General features: G+C 48.8%; 1 protein-coding gene across 9 annotated transcripts in view; it reads left to right on the plus strand.

Annotated features, from left to right (window-relative positions):
* The window catches only part of RALGPS1 (Ral GEF with PH domain and SH3 binding motif 1), a 291,847-nt gene that overhangs the window by 137,638 nt on the left and 137,075 nt on the right, over window positions 1–17,134 (plus strand). For all 9 annotated transcript variants that reach the window (XM_047768428.1, XM_047768433.1, XM_047768434.1 and 6 more), the window contains one exon: window positions 2,343–2,469. In XM_047768428.1, the coding sequence (XP_047624384.1) occupies window positions 2,343–2,469 (127 nt within the window). The remainder of the gene's footprint in view (window positions 1–2,342; window positions 2,470–17,134) is intronic.

Genomic DNA, 17,134 nt, shown 5'->3' on the forward strand with positions numbered 1-17,134 from the left:
GCATCCTGTGTATTTCTATTGAGAAATCAGATGCCATCCTGAATCTCATTTGTGGGCACAGCATGACAGGCTAGGCAGATAGGCTAAACATGCCAGGGGGCACGGGCAATCCCTCAGCTGGGCCCCCTAGACCCAGTGGAGGGAGCATTGGGCACCAGTTTGGCTTAGCTGCGGTATGGGGATAACAGGATTTATTTGACTGCTGGATGAGCATGAGTGACTGCCCAGGAATTCAGTGGGATTTTAGGATGCATTAAGAAAGAGATGACCTCCCAGCCAAAGGGTGAGGAGCCTGCTCAACTTTACAGTGGGGCAGTTCACAGCTAAAGGATCTGGTTCCGATCTGGGTAAATATGTTCATTCAGTGAATTTCTCATCCTTAGATACTCATTTCAAATACTTCTCTCTACATAGCTTTCCTCGACGCTTCCCTCCTGCATAATTTGCTTGTCGTTTTGTCTGGGTTCTTAGTCTCTATGTACTCATTTTCCATGTTGCTATATTATACATTTCTTTCCTTTATTGAATCGAGTTCCCGAAGGATACTCTGACAAGTCACTTAATCCTTGTGATTATGAACCTGAAATAGTTCTGGCTGCACTTTGTCCCTGGGCTATGTAAAGATCAGATGAGTTGTATATTACGGTGCTTTAAAAACAGCAAATGGGAGTTGGTGCTACTTCCTGTCCACTTGTTAACGTGATGAATAACAGCCTTAAATTAGCAAGCCAGTTACGCGGCCAGCATCCCTAGCATCTGTGCAGCATCTCCACCCTGATGTGTCCCGAATTTCTCAATTGGGAAAAAAAAAAAAAAAAAAAAAAGCTTGCTATTAATTCTCTAACCTCTTCATCATTGGGGCCTTCTTTTCAGCTTTTTCTTTTACCTCTCTCTCCTCTCTGAAGTTCTCAAGCTGTCACTGCTCTGCCGGGCTATTGCACAGCTGCATCCTCTGTGACTCCAGAGGCTCAGGATCAAGAAATTGGCCAAGGCAGCCTGGGTTTCCTGATGCACCAGACATGGCCTCAGTGTGGGATTTGCAGACCTGGGTCCCAGCAACCCAAAGGGGCTACTTGTACAAAAGGCCAGCTTCCCCTGGTTCTGGACTGTCACTGTTCCACTTCTCTCCGCTGTATGATGGAGCTCTTGACCCCTGGCCTACTTCAGTGTGATGGATGCGGCAAGTCTGCTGGTCCTGGTCCTTGAACCGACCCCTGGGGTCTCAATACCAAGCTTGACCAAGGTCGCTCCTGGCCTAGTGTCCCTCTCCATTTATACTCCTTGGCTCAGCCATGGACCTCAAATCCCAGAGACACTGGCCCTAGAAACTAAGCTGGGGGGGGGGGGAGGGTCTCCGCATTAGCCACATGGTGTGCCAAAGCCAGCCCTCTTTGATGACCCTCCCCCAGTTCTCTTTTCAAGCCTGCTCTCCTGGCCTAGCCTCCTTTCATCAAAGCCACTTTATTCAAAGACCCTTATTGCCATTTCCCGGCACTGGGCCTTGACTTGGGTCATGCAGCATTACTTCAGTGTAAATCCTTAGCATCGAGTCTGGAGAACCAGGGTTCAGTTTCTGTTCCTTCCTTCCAAGAAGCCTCCTTATGAACACTGAGCCATCCCTTTCCCAGTGACCAGTTATACATACCACAGGTCTCAGTCACAAAGGGTTTCCTTCTCTCATCCCTAGGCTGTGCATACCTGCTTATCCTGTGTTTGCATAACTAAATCACCCCTTAGATGACTGCATCCAGAAAAGAAGTTTGGCTTATTTTGACTAAAACACCATCCCCAGCGTAAATATGACACAGCCGTCTGCCATAGGGAATCTGGGAGAGAGAGCCCAGATTGGAGCTGTGACCTGGCTCTACAAAGGCTCAGCGTGTGCAGCTGGGAGCATGTGAAATTTCCCGGGGCCTTCAGCAATGGCAAAAATGTTGAGCAGAGAGCAAGAAGCTGTGGACTCAGAAAGAGACCTGATGTGGCTGTGAAATAGCTCTGGGAGACCTTGAACAATTTGCTTTGCTCTCTGAGGTCCTTGCTGTTGCAGGGTGTACGCACCCATGGAGGTGGGTGCTCTGCTGGACAGTCTGTCCTTCAGAACAGTAGATGTTTGGGAAGTTCTCTTCCAAGTGTGACATTCTTGATAACATGATAAAGTCGAGGCTATGAGCCTTTTCATCTCTACATGAAAGAGCCTCTTAAAATTCTTGATTGTACCCAGGATTCTGCACAGCGTAGACGTGTCATTTAGGACAGTTCCTGTCAGTCTTCATCCACAGTTACTCCTCCTTTTTTCAGGCTCCTTCTCTCTCATGGTCTGTGTGTTTGTTTTCTCACTCCAGCTTTTGAATCGAAAAGACAAGACCACCTTTGAGAAACTGGACTACCTGATGTCTAAAGAAGATAATTACAAGCGGACTCGGGAATATATCCGAAGCCTGAAGATGGTCCCCAGTATTCCCTATCTAGGTAGGAGTCTGAATTGGATTATTATTTTTTAAGAAACCTGCTCAGTGCCAGATAAGATGGTTTTTACAGTTTCTAGTTGAGGAAGGTCTGGGAAGCAGCATGGGCTGTGGATAAAGAGGTGACTGGTTGATGGGCCGTGGATAAAGAGGGGACAGGTTGGCGTCTTGGGTTGGAACATGTCGTTGGTCCTTCCCGAGGAGGGGAACTTCCTGATGAGGGCTTTGAAATAAGGGATATGCTGCTGCTTTTACAAATGACCTGTGAATTCCAAGCCTCCCCAGCCTGCAGCTTGGGGTCACAAGACTCTTACTGGTTTATCCACATCCTCCTGCACTGGGGGAACTCAAGCCCGAACCCCTCTATTCTGGTTCTCTGGGCATTATTAGTATATTATATAAGATTTGTTCCAACACAGGGTTATAATGGTTATTGATTTTTCTGTTTCGAAAACAGTACGTGTTCACTGTGAGGAATTAGGAAGAGAGGAAAATTAATATCATTTGTTCTCCTACCAAGAGATAAACTCTATTTTGCTTTGTATCTTTTCATTTGTTTGAATGCCTATAATACCTGTGTATTTACTCTCTCGTGCATGTTTCGTGTTACTAGCTACGTATCTGTACCACGGCTCAATCCCATCGCATAGATTTGTCCAGCTGAAATCTGCTTTCTAATATGGACAGTGAAGTTGTCTCCACATTTTTGCTTTTCAGATTTTGCAATGGACATCCCTGTTGCAAAACTTCCTGTGTGTAGTTCTGATTATTACCTTGTAATACATTCCTGGAAGTGGGATTATTGGCTCAAAACTTACGCAAAATTGTATGCCTTTTCATGTGTATTTTCAAAACGCTCTCCAGAGAGGTTATAACAACTTCTGTCTTCATTGGAAGGGGACAAAATTGCCTTTTTCCCCCATGTACACAAATACTGTGTATTTTCATGTGCTTTTTTTCTTCTCCTTTGCCAGTTTGACAGGTGAAAAATACGTCTTGTGGTTTGGTTTTCACGGTTCTGCTAACTTTATGAAAATTTTCTATCTCTTTATGATATAAAATAGTATTGATAACAAGGGAAATTAAGGTTTTATGAAAGTGACCCCTAATATTTTCAGAAACCTCGTGCAATTTTTGGGACACTAAAAACTTTTGACAACTTGTAAATGTCCTCTGTGAGCGCTGTTTATTTAATTTTCTAACTCTTTTAAAGCTAATTTGGAAAATTAATTTTAGTACAAAATTGCCCATTAGATCCAAATTTTCAAGTTTCAGGTTTTTTTCTTCAGTTAAGTTTTTTGGCCATTGGGTTTTATATAATCTCTTATAAATTTTAACCTCCTACGTATGTGTGGTTATATTTGCTTTACATTCCTAATAGTCTGCATTTCTCTTTCTTTTTTTTAAATTTGCTTTGCCAGAGGTATGTCTGTTAGCTTTACAAAGAATTAGATCTTGTCTTCGTTTGCCAGTCACATTGTCTTTCTGCTTTTTAATTCACTATATTCCATCAGTCTAGGATGTGCTTTTTCTCTCCACATTTTTAAACCTCTGAAGTTGGGATGCATCTTTCAACTGACGGTAACAAAACATGGTGACACTGTTTAATTGGCAGCAGTTTTTCTTAGTGCTATATAAAATAATGGTGATTCTTAAGTTTATAATAGGTGGCATCCTAAATTTGATGAAATATGGAATTTACTCTTTCGCCTTTTATAATTCATTTCTTCTGCTTTCCTGAAGCTGCTTTTGTTGCTTCCTATATGTTTTAATGTATAGTGTGCTTGATAGTATTCTTGAAATGTTCTGTACTTATAGCTTCAAATTTTCTTTTAACCAGGCATTGTTTAAGGTAGTGGTTTTTTTTTAATTTTCAAGGGCTTTCGTTTCGGGTTTTTTTTTCAAATGGCTCTATTGCGTTATAATTCAGTGTCATCCATTTAAAGTGTCCAAGTCAGTGGTTTTTAGTGTATTTACAGAGTCGTGCAGCCATCAGCACCAGCACAATCAGTTTTATAACACTTATTTCACCCTAAAGAGAAACCCCATACATGGCACTATTCATTCCCTTTTTCTTCTAGCCACTTCTGTCCCCCCTCCCACCCCCGACAACTGCTGATCTACTTTCTGTCTTCATAAATTTGCTTATTTGAGCCATTTCATATAAATGGAATTGTACACTGTAATCTTTTATGACTGGCTTCTTTCCCTTAGCATCATGTTTTCAAGGTTCATTCACATTAGAGCATGCTCAGTATTTCATGCCTGTTTATGCCAAATAATGTATTTCATTGAATGGATGCACCACACTTTATTCATCCATTCATCGTTTGATGGACATGGGAGTTGTGTTCACTTTTTGGCTATTATATGTAGCATCACTAGGAAAGACTTTGGTTTTTTAAAACAGTCTTCTAATTTTTTTAACATTGGTTTAAAATATGTGACACACATGCTTTCTAGATTTTTAAAAAAGTGTTTGATATTTGTCTTGTGGTTTCAGATCAGTTTGTGCAAATGTTTCATGGGTGCTGGAAAAGATGTAATCTCTCAAGTTACTCTTATAACACTTAAATTATTCATTTCTGACAACCTGGTCTGTCAAGGACAGAAGTAAATGTTAGAGACCCCTTGCATTTCTAAGAGTTTCTGCCTTAAATTATTGAGTATACAATTGGCCCTCCTTATCCCTGGGATCTGCATCTGTGGATTCAGCCAACCCTGGACCAGAAACATTCAGAAAAAAATCGATAACGTTCCAAAAAGCAAAGCTTGAATTTGCCATGTGCTGGCAACTATTTACATAGCATTTACATCGTATTAGGCATTGTAAGGAGTCTGGGGATGGTTTAAAGTATAGGGGAGGATGTGCGTAGGTTACATGCAAATACTATGCCATGTTATATATGGGGCTTGGCATCCCCAGACTGTGGTACCCACAGGGGTCCTGGAGCCAGTCCCGCGTGGATACCGAGGACTGACCTCTGGGAGTTTATAACAGCTCTGGATTCACTATGAAGTATGTCCCGTACAAAACGACCTTGATTCCACTTATTCCTTTCTTTCATTTCTTTGATGTTAATTCGGTGAAATCTGATTTATTTTTCCTTTGCATTCATTTTATAAATCTTTGACTATATTTTGGATTTTTAACATTTTGTTTTGTCTTAGGTGCGATCTTTTTTTAAAATGAATTTTATTACATTTATAGTTGTACAATATCATCACAACCCAATTTTATAGCATTTCCATCCCAACCCCCCCCCCCCCAAGCCCATCCCACCCCCACCCCAATCTGGGCATGATCCTTGAACACCTCATTTAGTTGGGCCCAATGAGAGAGACCTTGCCTTTTAGTGGGGGGGTAAAAGTCTTTCCCATTTGTTTGGACTTGAGCCACGTTATTGAATTATCATCCTTCTTAATGCTTCGTATCCTTTCCTTGCTCTCATCTTAAGACTTGCTGTAAACGGCAGTGTCTTTCCACTGGGCGAGGGTGAGGGCAAAGCCCCATCTCAGATCTGCAGATGGAGGGCATGTTGGTTTGCCCAGCTCCCGAGCCCGTTCCACCTCGCCTGAGGCTGATCCGGGGGAGGATGGGTTGACGGATGAGGGTGAGGGAAGCCTCGAGCGGCCCATTGCTGCAAGATGGCAGACATGCTCTTCTAGCATTGTTCAGGATGGCCTCTTCTCTCTCACAGAATGGTCACAGGAGCTGGGCTTATCGTCTGCTTTCTCTGTGCCTGGCACTTTGCTAGATATTTTAATGCATCATCTCAATGAATGCTCACCACGGCCCAGCAAAGAAGCAGGTGCTGAGAGGTTGTCTAGGGTCACAGAACTGGAGAGTGGCAGAGCCAGGACTTGGCCCAGATGGTCTGGCTCTAAGCCCTAGGCTCTTGACACTGCCCTCTCCTGACTCCTCACCTCCGCGTTCAGGTCATTATTTTCCTACTCCTCCCTTTCACTTGCCACCTGTATGTCCTCTGCCATTTATGACTTGTGGGTGGCCTCCGTAGGGCACTAAATGAAGTGGGATGAATTGCCTTGGCTCTTTCTTGTGACACTTTGTTCCTGGACTACAAAGCAGCGCTATCTTGGGCTTCTGAGGGAGTGGTTAGCGGGCTTCAGCCAAGGGCAGACTGGACCAGCACCATCTCCCCTTGCTGCCCGGTGTCCCTTCTCATTAGACCAGGAGGTCCCAGACCCCTCCCCTTTGGATGAGTCCCCTGCTCAGGCCGCTGGCCAGAGGTCCCTTGCGCATAACCACGGTGGCTCAGGACACAGGACAGGTCCACACTGGCAGCAGACACATGGTCTGGGCCAGGGCCCCTTGCCACTGAGTTTCCGGACAGAAACACCCTCCTTGTCCTTGCTCACCTCATCTCAGCTGCCTGTTCCTGTCGGGTACTTCCCAAGAAGCTCCGTGTGGACCTCTGTTCTCCTGCGAGACCCTCCTGCTTGCCTCCGTGGGAGCCCAGCCTCACCTCGTGCTCCTCTCCCTTCAGCCCCGAGGATCTCGCCCCCACCCCCGGCCCCCTGCACGCCCCGTACACCAATCAGACTTCCTTTCCCATCCTTGCATCAGAAAGACTCCTGACATACAGGCGTCAGATGGGAAGAACGGGAGGAGACGCCAAGGTGCTTTCTGCCCTCAGGACAGCACGTGAGGGTTTTTACCATGGGGGCACCGCGATCCCACCCTGAGGCTCAGCAGGGCCACCTGTCGTCCCGAGGGCAGCTAGGGCCCTGCCTGCCCCTCTGATTGCCATAGACAGACCCTGCCCACGTCCAGGTTGTGGTTTTAGTGCTGGATTCCTCTTGAAAACCCAACCTGTCCTGGGGCCGGATTTGTTTATCAGAAGAGGAAGAGTTACATAATTCCTGGAAAGTACAATATAGGAAAAAATGTCTGAAGCCGTTTCTTTTTCCCCTGGCAACGTCCTCACCGTAGGTCTTTCCCTGGGGGAGAGGGAGTTATTCTGGGGGCGGGACTTGATATTTTCAGCTGCTTTGGTAAAGCTTAGTTCCTGCTCGGGACCTTGAATGCTGCTTTAGCCGTTACGTGTGTAACTGCTAAAAAAACTATGGGTTTTACGTTTGTTAACAGTTCTTCTAAACGCCTGTGGAAGGTTCTACACTCACTAGTTTCCCGGGACCATTCATGCGTGTGTCCCCCACTCCTTGTAAAGATACCCTGATGTAGTACTAGCCATTGTCATTCACCATGTGGTGTGTATTCCAGCTCCTTTCGATGCAAATTTTAGAGCCAGTTGGCTGAACTTTAGTGCACTGTTTCTCATGAAACATAATTTAAAAAACACTGAGGGAAAAACTTACTACATTTAAAAAATAAGACTCTGTCTCAAAATGTCATTCCCATTTACTTCAAAGAGCAAAAACAGTGGTAGGAAATAGGCCATTTACTTGCAGCTTAATTTGATCTGATAGCAACTCCTTGTAAGTACCCAGTTCGGGTCAAAATGGTAACAAAAGCAGGCAAAGGGCTGTGGCGAGTGGCTACAGCATTTATTTCTAAGTAGCTTTATTAGCTTTGAGAGTGTTTGGTTTTCACTAGCTATAGTTCCCTCCAGGAAACAGCTAAATAAAATTTGGAATATAATGGATTTTAAAAGGTATAGAGCCTGATTCTAAAAGTAACTATAGGAGTTCCCTAGTGGTTCAGTGGGTTAAGGATCTGGCATTGTCACTGCCGTGGCTTGGGTTCCATCCTTCTTCCGGGAACGTCTATGTACTGAGAATGCGACCAATAAATAAATAAATAAATAAATAAAACTATAGGCAGTGTGGAAAACTGTGATCTCTCAAGGAACAAAAACTAGACATTCTGACAGTTCTGAATAGTAAGAGAACATTTACTTTTTTTTTTAGGGCCACACCCGCAGCATGTGGCAGGTCCCAGGCCAGGGGTCAAATAGGAGCTACAGCTGCCAGCCTATGCTACAGCCACAGCAACTCCAGATCCAAGCCGCATCTGCCACCTACATGACAGCTCACAGCAATGCCAGATCCTTAACCCACTGAGCAGGGCCAGGGATTGAACCTGTGTCCTCATGGGTGCTAGTCAGATTCGCTAACCGCTGAGCCATGAGTAAGAGAACATTTAGATTCTTAGTAAGTTTTCCCAGACTTCTAATATGTGAAGTAAATTTCTAGAACTGAAGCTATTCTTTCAAACAAACAAACCCTTCCATTTTTAAAAAGTAAGGCTCTATTTTCAAATATGGACTCTAAAGTTTAAAATGAAGGCAAACTGTTTCTAAATTCTGAGTATAAAATTAACAGACCTAAGCTGTGGGATAGCTAAAGGGTTTTCAAAAGGAAGCGGTCATTGGTAAAAAAAGAAGTGTTTATGCTGATGACCCAAAGCCCCCAGAACAGCCAGGGGAGTGAGGGCTCATACGCTGAGCCTACCGGCAGCCTGCAGCAGGCCTTCTGCAAGGTGGGTGTGTTCTCACTGCCAAACATCAGACTCCATTTCTGCTCAGGAGGAGCTCACAGCCCAGATCTGGTCCCCAGCAGTGAGCCAAAGACCAGATGAGAGCTGAGCACTGTGGAAGGAGAAGCAAAGGAGCAAATGAAGGGAGACCCATCTTTGGCCGGGAGACTGGGGAGGGTTTTCTGCAAGAAAGCCCTAAAAGATACGTTGGGTGAAGAGGTGGGATGTGAGCATCCCAGACAAAGACGGCAGCTTGTGCAAGAGCCTAAAGTGGAGAAAAACATGTTTGTTGGAAAAACTGACTGGAGAGTAGAGAATGAGGGGGAGGGTGCCATGAGAAGCGGCTGGGGTGGGAGGAGGGGTGAGATCACTTAGCGCCTGGACACTGGGAGTAGGGAGCTCGGTCTTCAACCCCCATGAATAGTAGGGGACCAGGAGGGTTTCAGAGGGTGTGGCCGGCTTGGGTCTGCAATGAACATGGGTCTCCTGGCCTACAGCATGTGCGTGCTTAGAAGAAGGCAGGCTGAGAGAGGGGAGACCAGGCAGGGGACCATACAGAGAACTGTGCCTCACTGTGTTTCAGAAGTTCCTGGGTGGGGGAGGGAAAGCCCTTTAGCAAACAGTTCATTTTAGAGCAAAGCCTTGGGAAGACCTAAAACAGGCATCAGTGAGCATATTCCTCTTATCTGAATGGTATCTCCCTGTGCCTGGGCTTTGAGAATTAAGGTGTGTGAGCCCTTGAGCAGAGAGGAAGGGGCACGCCCCTGTGCCCTCTTGATCTACCTCCAGAAGGCGGGGGGGATTGAACCGATGGATGCCAGCAGAACTTCCGAGTCCCAGAACTGAATCAGAGTGGCTGTTGCTCCTTTGGTGGGGGCCACTGCCACCCAGGACCAGAGTCCGATGGCTCCCACGTCACAGCTAACACAGTGTTATCCAGCAGTCCCCAAGTTCGCCAGCATTAAAGGTAATCCTTTCCTTTAATGCCCAACTGAAAAAAAAATTCCATTCCACAAGCAGGAAATCCAGCCTTTTTTGCTTCAGTTCCCCACCCCACGTGTTTCCAAGACTTCCCCCAGGAATACTCATTTGTTCCACAGATCCATCCTGGTTGTTGCACGGAGCCTCAGCCGGCTGCCTGGCCACAGACGTCTAATCCCTACCTCCAGTCATCCTCCACTTTCCTAACCAGTCTCTCCAGCTGGACCAGTGTGGAGCCAGGCTCCTCCTTCCTTAGCCGGGAAGCACAGCGAGGGGATGGATGAGGAGAGATGTCAGGGCCACAAAGCCAAGCTCCAGCCTGCGTTCTGGAATGCCCACTCCCGCAGCCCCGGGCCATGCCCTTTCTCCTCGGTGCCTGATGGCCATGTGCTGCAGGGCCTGCCCCGCTGCCTGGGAGAGCCCTTGATCAAGTTCTCCCTTCCCCACATCGAGGCATCCACCCATCCTGGGGCCCAGCGAGCAGGGAAGAGCTGCCTCCTGACCCATCGCAGTCATGCTTCTCCATCAACAGGATTGTCACCAAGACACCACCCAGCCCAGATGAAGGAAGCCATTTCCGTTATTTTGCCTAGTGGTCAGCTGCATATGGTCTTAAAACTCTTCCTGCCTGAGAGAATTGTGCCTTTACTTTGCAATCTCAGGACTTGTTACCTTAAAGCCTACATTTCTCTGGGACTTCACAGTCTTGCTCAGTTTTTGCAAAAAGCCAGTGGATGTTTTGAAAATCGCCATTTTGTGAATGGAAAACAAAACAAAACAAAAAAAACAACCCTGCAATTTGACTTGTGACTTATCAAAGTCGTATGCCAGGCGGATACCCAGTTTTACTGAAGACCTCATGCTCGCAGCGGGGTTCCACCCTGCCTTAACTTATGCATCCTCCCTTTAATATTTCTGTCTCCATGGAGAGAAACAGCATGGAAGGAAAACATGCTGCAGGAGAGATTTGTTTCCTTCCTGCTTTGCTGCCCAGAGCTGAGCGCCTTGTTGCATTCGTCCCTCCTGGGGCACAGGGAGGACCTGTAGTCAGCTTTCCTCCGGGTCAAGAAGTTTTGTCTGATCCCCTAAAAGGAGGCGAGAGCGTGAGCCCATTTTGTGTAGGTGAAGGTGTGTTCTCCCAGCAGGAACCTGTCTGGTTCTCAGGCTGAGTTCTCTTTGCCCTTCGGTTGCTGGATTTCTGATTAGAAGCTGACAGCAGTCATGACGAGCACTCAGGTTTACTCTTTTACCACACGACAGGAGCCACGCAGGCCCTTCACCCACATCATCTCCTTTGATCCTCCCAACGCCCCTTCCCTCTGAGGGAGCCACTATTTTAAACTGATTTTGCAGCTACAGAAGCTAAAGGAGACTCATTAAAAGTTTCACCACTTTTTAGTGCTGCTTTCTTCGAGTGGTAAGACCAGCTCAAGCCCAGATCCGACCCCAGTGCCCCAACCACTAACCTGGGAATATGCCACCCGTCCCCTGTAACCAGCCTTTACCCTCTGGGGAGACCAGAGAGTGACCTGAGAGAGGAATGTCTTTAGGGACCTCCTGTGTGCAACAGGGGCTCGAGATGGGACACTGAGGGCCCTCCCAGGTTCAGCCCATCCTAAAGAAGCGAAGAGTTGGGGAGGGAGGGGGGACTCTAGTTCCTCCATCCTCAGGACTAACCCGGGCCAGTGGGATGTCTCTTTGCACTGTTTTGGAGAGAGAGGACCATGGCCCTGAGACTCTGAAAGATTCGCTGTTTCGGAGATGGTCCCTGGTGGTCCCTGATTTGCATAATGCCTTCTCCTGCAGCATGGGCGGAATGTATGGACTTGCTTCTAACAAACAGAATGTGGCACGCGTACTAGGACGGCACTCTGGGATTCCATGCTGAAAAAGACTGCCTTCTCTCTCGGGCGTTGCTCTCTTCTTACTCTCTCGGCTCACGCATCCTGGGGATCCAGCTGCCGGTGCGTGGCGGTCCTGTGGAGAGGCCTGCCGGGAGCCAGGCGAATGAGTCTGGAAGTAGATTCCGCCTGAGTGCAGACTTCAGAGCGGACTGGAGCCCCGGCCACCTCTTCGGAAACACCGTGAGCTGAGACTCCCAGTCAAGACACGCCAAGTTCCCCATTTTTGAAACTGCAAGATGGCAAATGTTTATTGTTGTAAGTGGCTAAAGCTGGGAGTAATTCGTCACACAGCCATCATCGGCTGCCAGCCACTGCCTCACCTCTGTTACTTTGTTGCCCCACCTGTAGGGGAACCAAATCAGCAGTAAAACTCAACACACAGAAGACTGTCAGAGTCTGGATGTTAAAAAATAGGATTGAGCTACATTAAATTTACTCGTTCCGGGGAGTTCCCGTCGTGGCACAGTGGTTAACGAATCCGACTAGGAACCATGAGGTTGCGGGTTCGGTCCCTGCCCTTGCTCAGTGGGTTAACGATCCGGCGTTGCCGTGAGCTGTGGTGTAGGTTGCAGACGTGGCTCGGATCCCGCGTTGCTGTGGCTCTGGCGTAGGCCGGTGGCTGCAGCTCCCATTCAACCCCTAGCCTGGGAACCTCCATATGCTGCGGGAGCGGCCCAAAGAAATAGCAACAACAACAACAACAACAAAAAAAGACAAAAGCCAAAAAAATAAAAATAAATTTACTCGTTCCCTCATTCATCCATTGCACACGTATTTGTACAGACCCACCGCGGGAGAGCAAGAGTTGCTACAGAAACACAGGGCACATCCCTGTCATCAGGGGGCCACGGACTAGCCACGCAGCCACCGTGACTGGATCAGGAGCAGGTCCGAGTCGGGCCAGAGAGGGAGAGGCAGGTTCTATCTAGAGGAATCAGGAACCCCCCCCCCTCCCCCCCCGCCCCAGAGCAAGCTACACACTGGTGGGACAAGTGGGCGAGGCCTGCATGGATTTGGGGTGTGATAGAAATCCAGAGCTGAGAGCAGCTCCCTTGTTTTGTGGAGGGAGGGCCAGCACAGAAAAAGGACGGAATTGCTGTTGCCAATCTCTCCCAGGCTGGGCAAATGCCTTAGATTGAACTTGAGACTCAAGAAAGCAGGCTTCGGAGAGGAAAGGGCTCCTTTTCTCTCCCTCCCTGGTCTTCAGCCTCCTGGGCCTGGGCGTCTAGTGGCAGAGCTAGAGGTCTGTACCCCGGCAGTGAGTGCTGAGCTGATGTCTGGAACTAGTCTAGGGGCAAAGAGGGAGGAGCCACTTCCTACCTGACCTTGACTATTATGGAGAGAACTCCATGATCCCATTAATCCAGGACAGGCAGCCTCCCCAAGATTCCTGAGATGTGTGTTCTTTTCTGTTTACTTCTCAGAGACAACATACCAGAGTAGTTAAGGGCGAAAGCCCTGGAGGTGGACTCTCTCCTTCATAAACTAATTAATTCCACCACTGATTAGCTGAGTCATCTTGGAAATGTCCTGTATTCTCCCTCTGCCTCCTTTTATTATCTGTAAAACGGAAATAATCACAGGATATGCCTCATGGGGTTGTTGTGAAGAGCAAATAAATGATTGCATGCAGTGCACTCCAGGTAACTCCTCGCATGGAGTAAACACTCAATGATTTTTTTGCTGCAGAATATTTATCATTTTAAAAAAACAAAAAAACTCCAACTGGTATCCATGGGGATGCCGGTTCAATCCCTGGTCTTGCTCAGTGGGTTGGGGATCCTTCCTTGCCATGAGCTGTGGTGTAGGTTGCAGATGCAGCTTGGATCCTGCATTGCTGTGGCTGTGGTGTAAGCTGGCAGCTGTAGCTCCAATTCAACCCCTAGCCTGGGAACCTCCATATGCCGTGGGTCTGGCCCTTAAAAAGCAAATAAAAATTAAAATTAAAAAAAACCCTTAATTAAAAAAAACAACTGCGGGATTGTTCTCTAGGGTTCCTCTCAGAAGCTAGCTTTGAGTGGAGGCAGTCCTCTGGGGCAGTGGGGGCAGAGGCCACGTTGAGAGGGGATGAGTTCTCTGCATCCTGTGAGGAAGAAAGGTGCCTGGGGACCGCGGACTAGGGTCTCAGATGTCCTAGAAAGCTACCCTTGGAAAGGCGGTGGTTCCCTAGCCAGGCCTACGCTGGGCTCTGGGGTGCCAGGCATCCAGACCCAGGGGCCCAGGAGTGCCTGTTGGTGGTGGAGGGACGGGGCAAGATGGCTCATTCTTTTAAAAACCTTTGAACTAACAGAAGTAAGACGTTGTTGAAAAACCTGCTCACACTAGAACGTCTGTGAGGTAAGAAGAGACTACCCCCTTCCTTCCCTCCCCCTTGGCAGAGGTGCCAGTGCTGACAGGTGGGGTGTATCCTTGCGCTCAAGTCCACAAAGACAAGCGTCTCTGCCCTGGGGATGTGCGAAGAATCTTGTGCTTTTTAGCCCAAATGGGGATATTTGAGTTGACAGTTGGCTTTGCCCCTTGCTTTCTGTCCTGCCCAAAACGTCGAGGGTATTGTTCAGTGGCAGCGGTACAGAAGCCCGCCATTCTTCTCCATGGCTCCGTGGCTCCCACAGTCACATGGTGCTTTGCTGGACGGGGCCTGGATGTGCGCCAGTTTGTTTAGCCCCAACTGATAACGCTTGGGTTGTTCTTGCATTTTCCCTTGGACAGAGGCTGCGGTGGAGAACATCTTTGTACATGTCTCTTTACTCACCTGTCGGCGTATTTCTGAAACCAAGAGCCGAAGTGGAACTGCTGGGCAAAGACGGCGTGTGACTTTATTTTTGGTTGCCGCTGCTAGGGTACCTTCTGCCAAGTTGGCAGTTCCCCTCGCACCCCCGGCCCATGAGCCGGCCTGTCTTCTGCACGCTCACTGTTGTGTTATGGTCCCAGGGCTCTCGGCCTTCTTGATCAGTGGAAATTGACAAGGGGCCAGACAGGAAAATTCAGGCAAGGCTTTTGCAGCAGGGGAAAACGATAGCAAACCTCAGGTTCCCTTGCTTACTCGCTCGATGCACTGGGGGCGGGGGGAGCTGGTTCCTTTTATGGGACAGGGTAGGGGTGAGTCCAGGGGTCTGGCCAGAGGAGTGGCTTAGGCGGTCTGCCCAACCCTTCGGTGGTGCTGTGTGTGGCGGGCTCTGCTTTTGCTCCCAACACCCTGCTTTGACTCCGGGTTCTTCTTTAGAAGTGGCAGTCGGGTTTTTAGATTTTCAGGTATGCTTTTGCCTGTATCTAGCCCCCACTGCTACCCAGCTAATTTTTTTAGTCCCATATAGTTTCTTTGTATTTTATTGCTTGAGATGTTTGTCTAGGTGCAAGCATTGCAGCTGCTGTAGCAAAGGCTCCTAGGCCTCAGATCCCAGGTCCCGGCCTGTCTCATCACCAAAGCTAGATGTTAGCAACCATTTACTTAGGGTGAAAGATGGCCTCTTGTTTTAACACACATGTCTCTCCCCCACTAGTTCTTTGTGCAAAGAAGCTGCTTCCTGCTTCGAGCCCATGCTCCCTGGGCCTGGGTTAGGCAGCAGGCCTTCAGGCCTTCCCCCCCCCGCCCCCCAGCTGCTCAGCCACCCCTGCTTCTGCCCCTGCACCCTGAATGTCTATCCTTACTCCCCCTCCTCACGTGCCCAGCTCAGCTCTGCACTGCCCTCATCAGTGAGGAAAGAGTGGCTGGCTGTCGAGTTCCCCTGGAGAGGAGCTGACGAAAATCCACGTCCCCATCCTTGCCTCGGGCTGGGTCAGCGTTCCAGGCTCCGAGGAGGCTGCCTGCTTCTTCTAACTCTTTCCCTGCTTTGAGATGACTAGGGTGGGGCCTCTGTCATCACATGGCTCCCGAAGGCAGTTGTAATTCCATTCCCTCTCCTTTAGCTGCCACTCTAGGCTCTGGGCCATGCCCAGCTCTGCCATGGGTCAGGGCAAATGTGGCCTGTCCATCCTTGCCCAAGGAGCTCGGCTCCTGACATGAGATGTCCCTCCACTTTAGGGGGACACGTGGGCTGCAGCAGCTGGAAGGAAGCACCCTTGGCCAGCCTGCGGAGTCAGATTTATCCTGACCATGGGCGAGACAGTCACAGGGCCGCCCCCTCGGGAGGGGCCGCATGTGGAAGTGCTTTGGGAAGGCTGCACACACGGGAGGGATTATCTGTGTCTGGGCTCCCATGTGTGGGCTGAGCTGGCTCAGGAGGCCCCAGGTCAGGAGAGTGGGGATACTTGAGTGTCCCAGTGATGGTAGGTACCCAGGCATGTGTCCAAAGGGTCGGAATCCCAAACCAGGGCTGCTTCATGAGAAGCTGTGGGTATGAGAGAGACAGGGTAAGCGAGTCCCAGTCTTGAGGGCTCAGAGATGGGAGAGGAGCCGAAACAAGAGGGACCCAGTTACAAGAGAGTAAGCAGACCAAGGCTTGGACGAGATAGAATTGGTACACAAGTGGCCCTCTTGTCCCACAAGAGGAAGGGAGAAAGGCAGGGCCCAGCCACTTTAGCCCTGGCAAAGAACTGGAAGCCCCAAGAAGCTGAGAAGTATTCTCCATCACTGTCCCCTATTAGTCTGTGCATCTGCTCTGAGATAAATTGGGCAAACAGCCCTGAGCTGGCTTTCTGATATCTGGGACTTACTGTCCATCCAGCTGCTTCTGCACAGGCAGGCCGGCCAGCTACCGCGCACACCTGCTTCTGTGGGCAGCAGGCTCCATGCCGCCATGGTTCTCAGACGACTAGGAAGTGATGACGAGGTGAGAGAGGAGCCTTTGGGGTTTCATTTTATCCTTGGGGACAGTGATCTAATACTGCAGAGGCAGGAGCTCAGGAATCAGACAGACTCGAGCTCAAATCCCAAGTGTCCCAGGCTGCATGTTCTTGGGCAAAGTCACAACTCTGAGCCTTAATTTCTGTAATGTCAAAGGGAGGGTAATTGAGGAACCCACCTCATAGGGTTGTTGCGCGAGTTTAGAGAGACACACAAGGGTACCTGGCACGTGGGAAGCGCCCGCAGATGGTGTGCCTCTTCTCCAGAGCACATACTGCCCAGAGGAGCCCAGCAGCGGGGAACTCCACAGGGACTGTTGAGAAACTGCGTATCCAGGAAGGGCAGGAAGAGCCCTCTCTGGGCACAGCCACGTGTCATGTGTAGTGACTCAGCTGAGCCTGGAAGGGTTGGGTGTGCTTTCGGGGGTAGGGCAGGGGTCGGGCGGTGGGGGCAGAGCTGGGAAATAGGACACGATCTAACGAGAAATGAGCAGACTCCGTGGCCGAACACGGTCTCTGGAGAGGATGGGGACCAGCAACAG

This window comes from Phacochoerus africanus, chromosome 2 (genome assembly GCF_016906955.1).
Source record: "Phacochoerus africanus isolate WHEZ1 chromosome 2, ROS_Pafr_v1, whole genome shotgun sequence".
NCBI classification, from domain to species: Eukaryota; Metazoa; Chordata; class Mammalia; order Artiodactyla; family Suidae; genus Phacochoerus; species Phacochoerus africanus.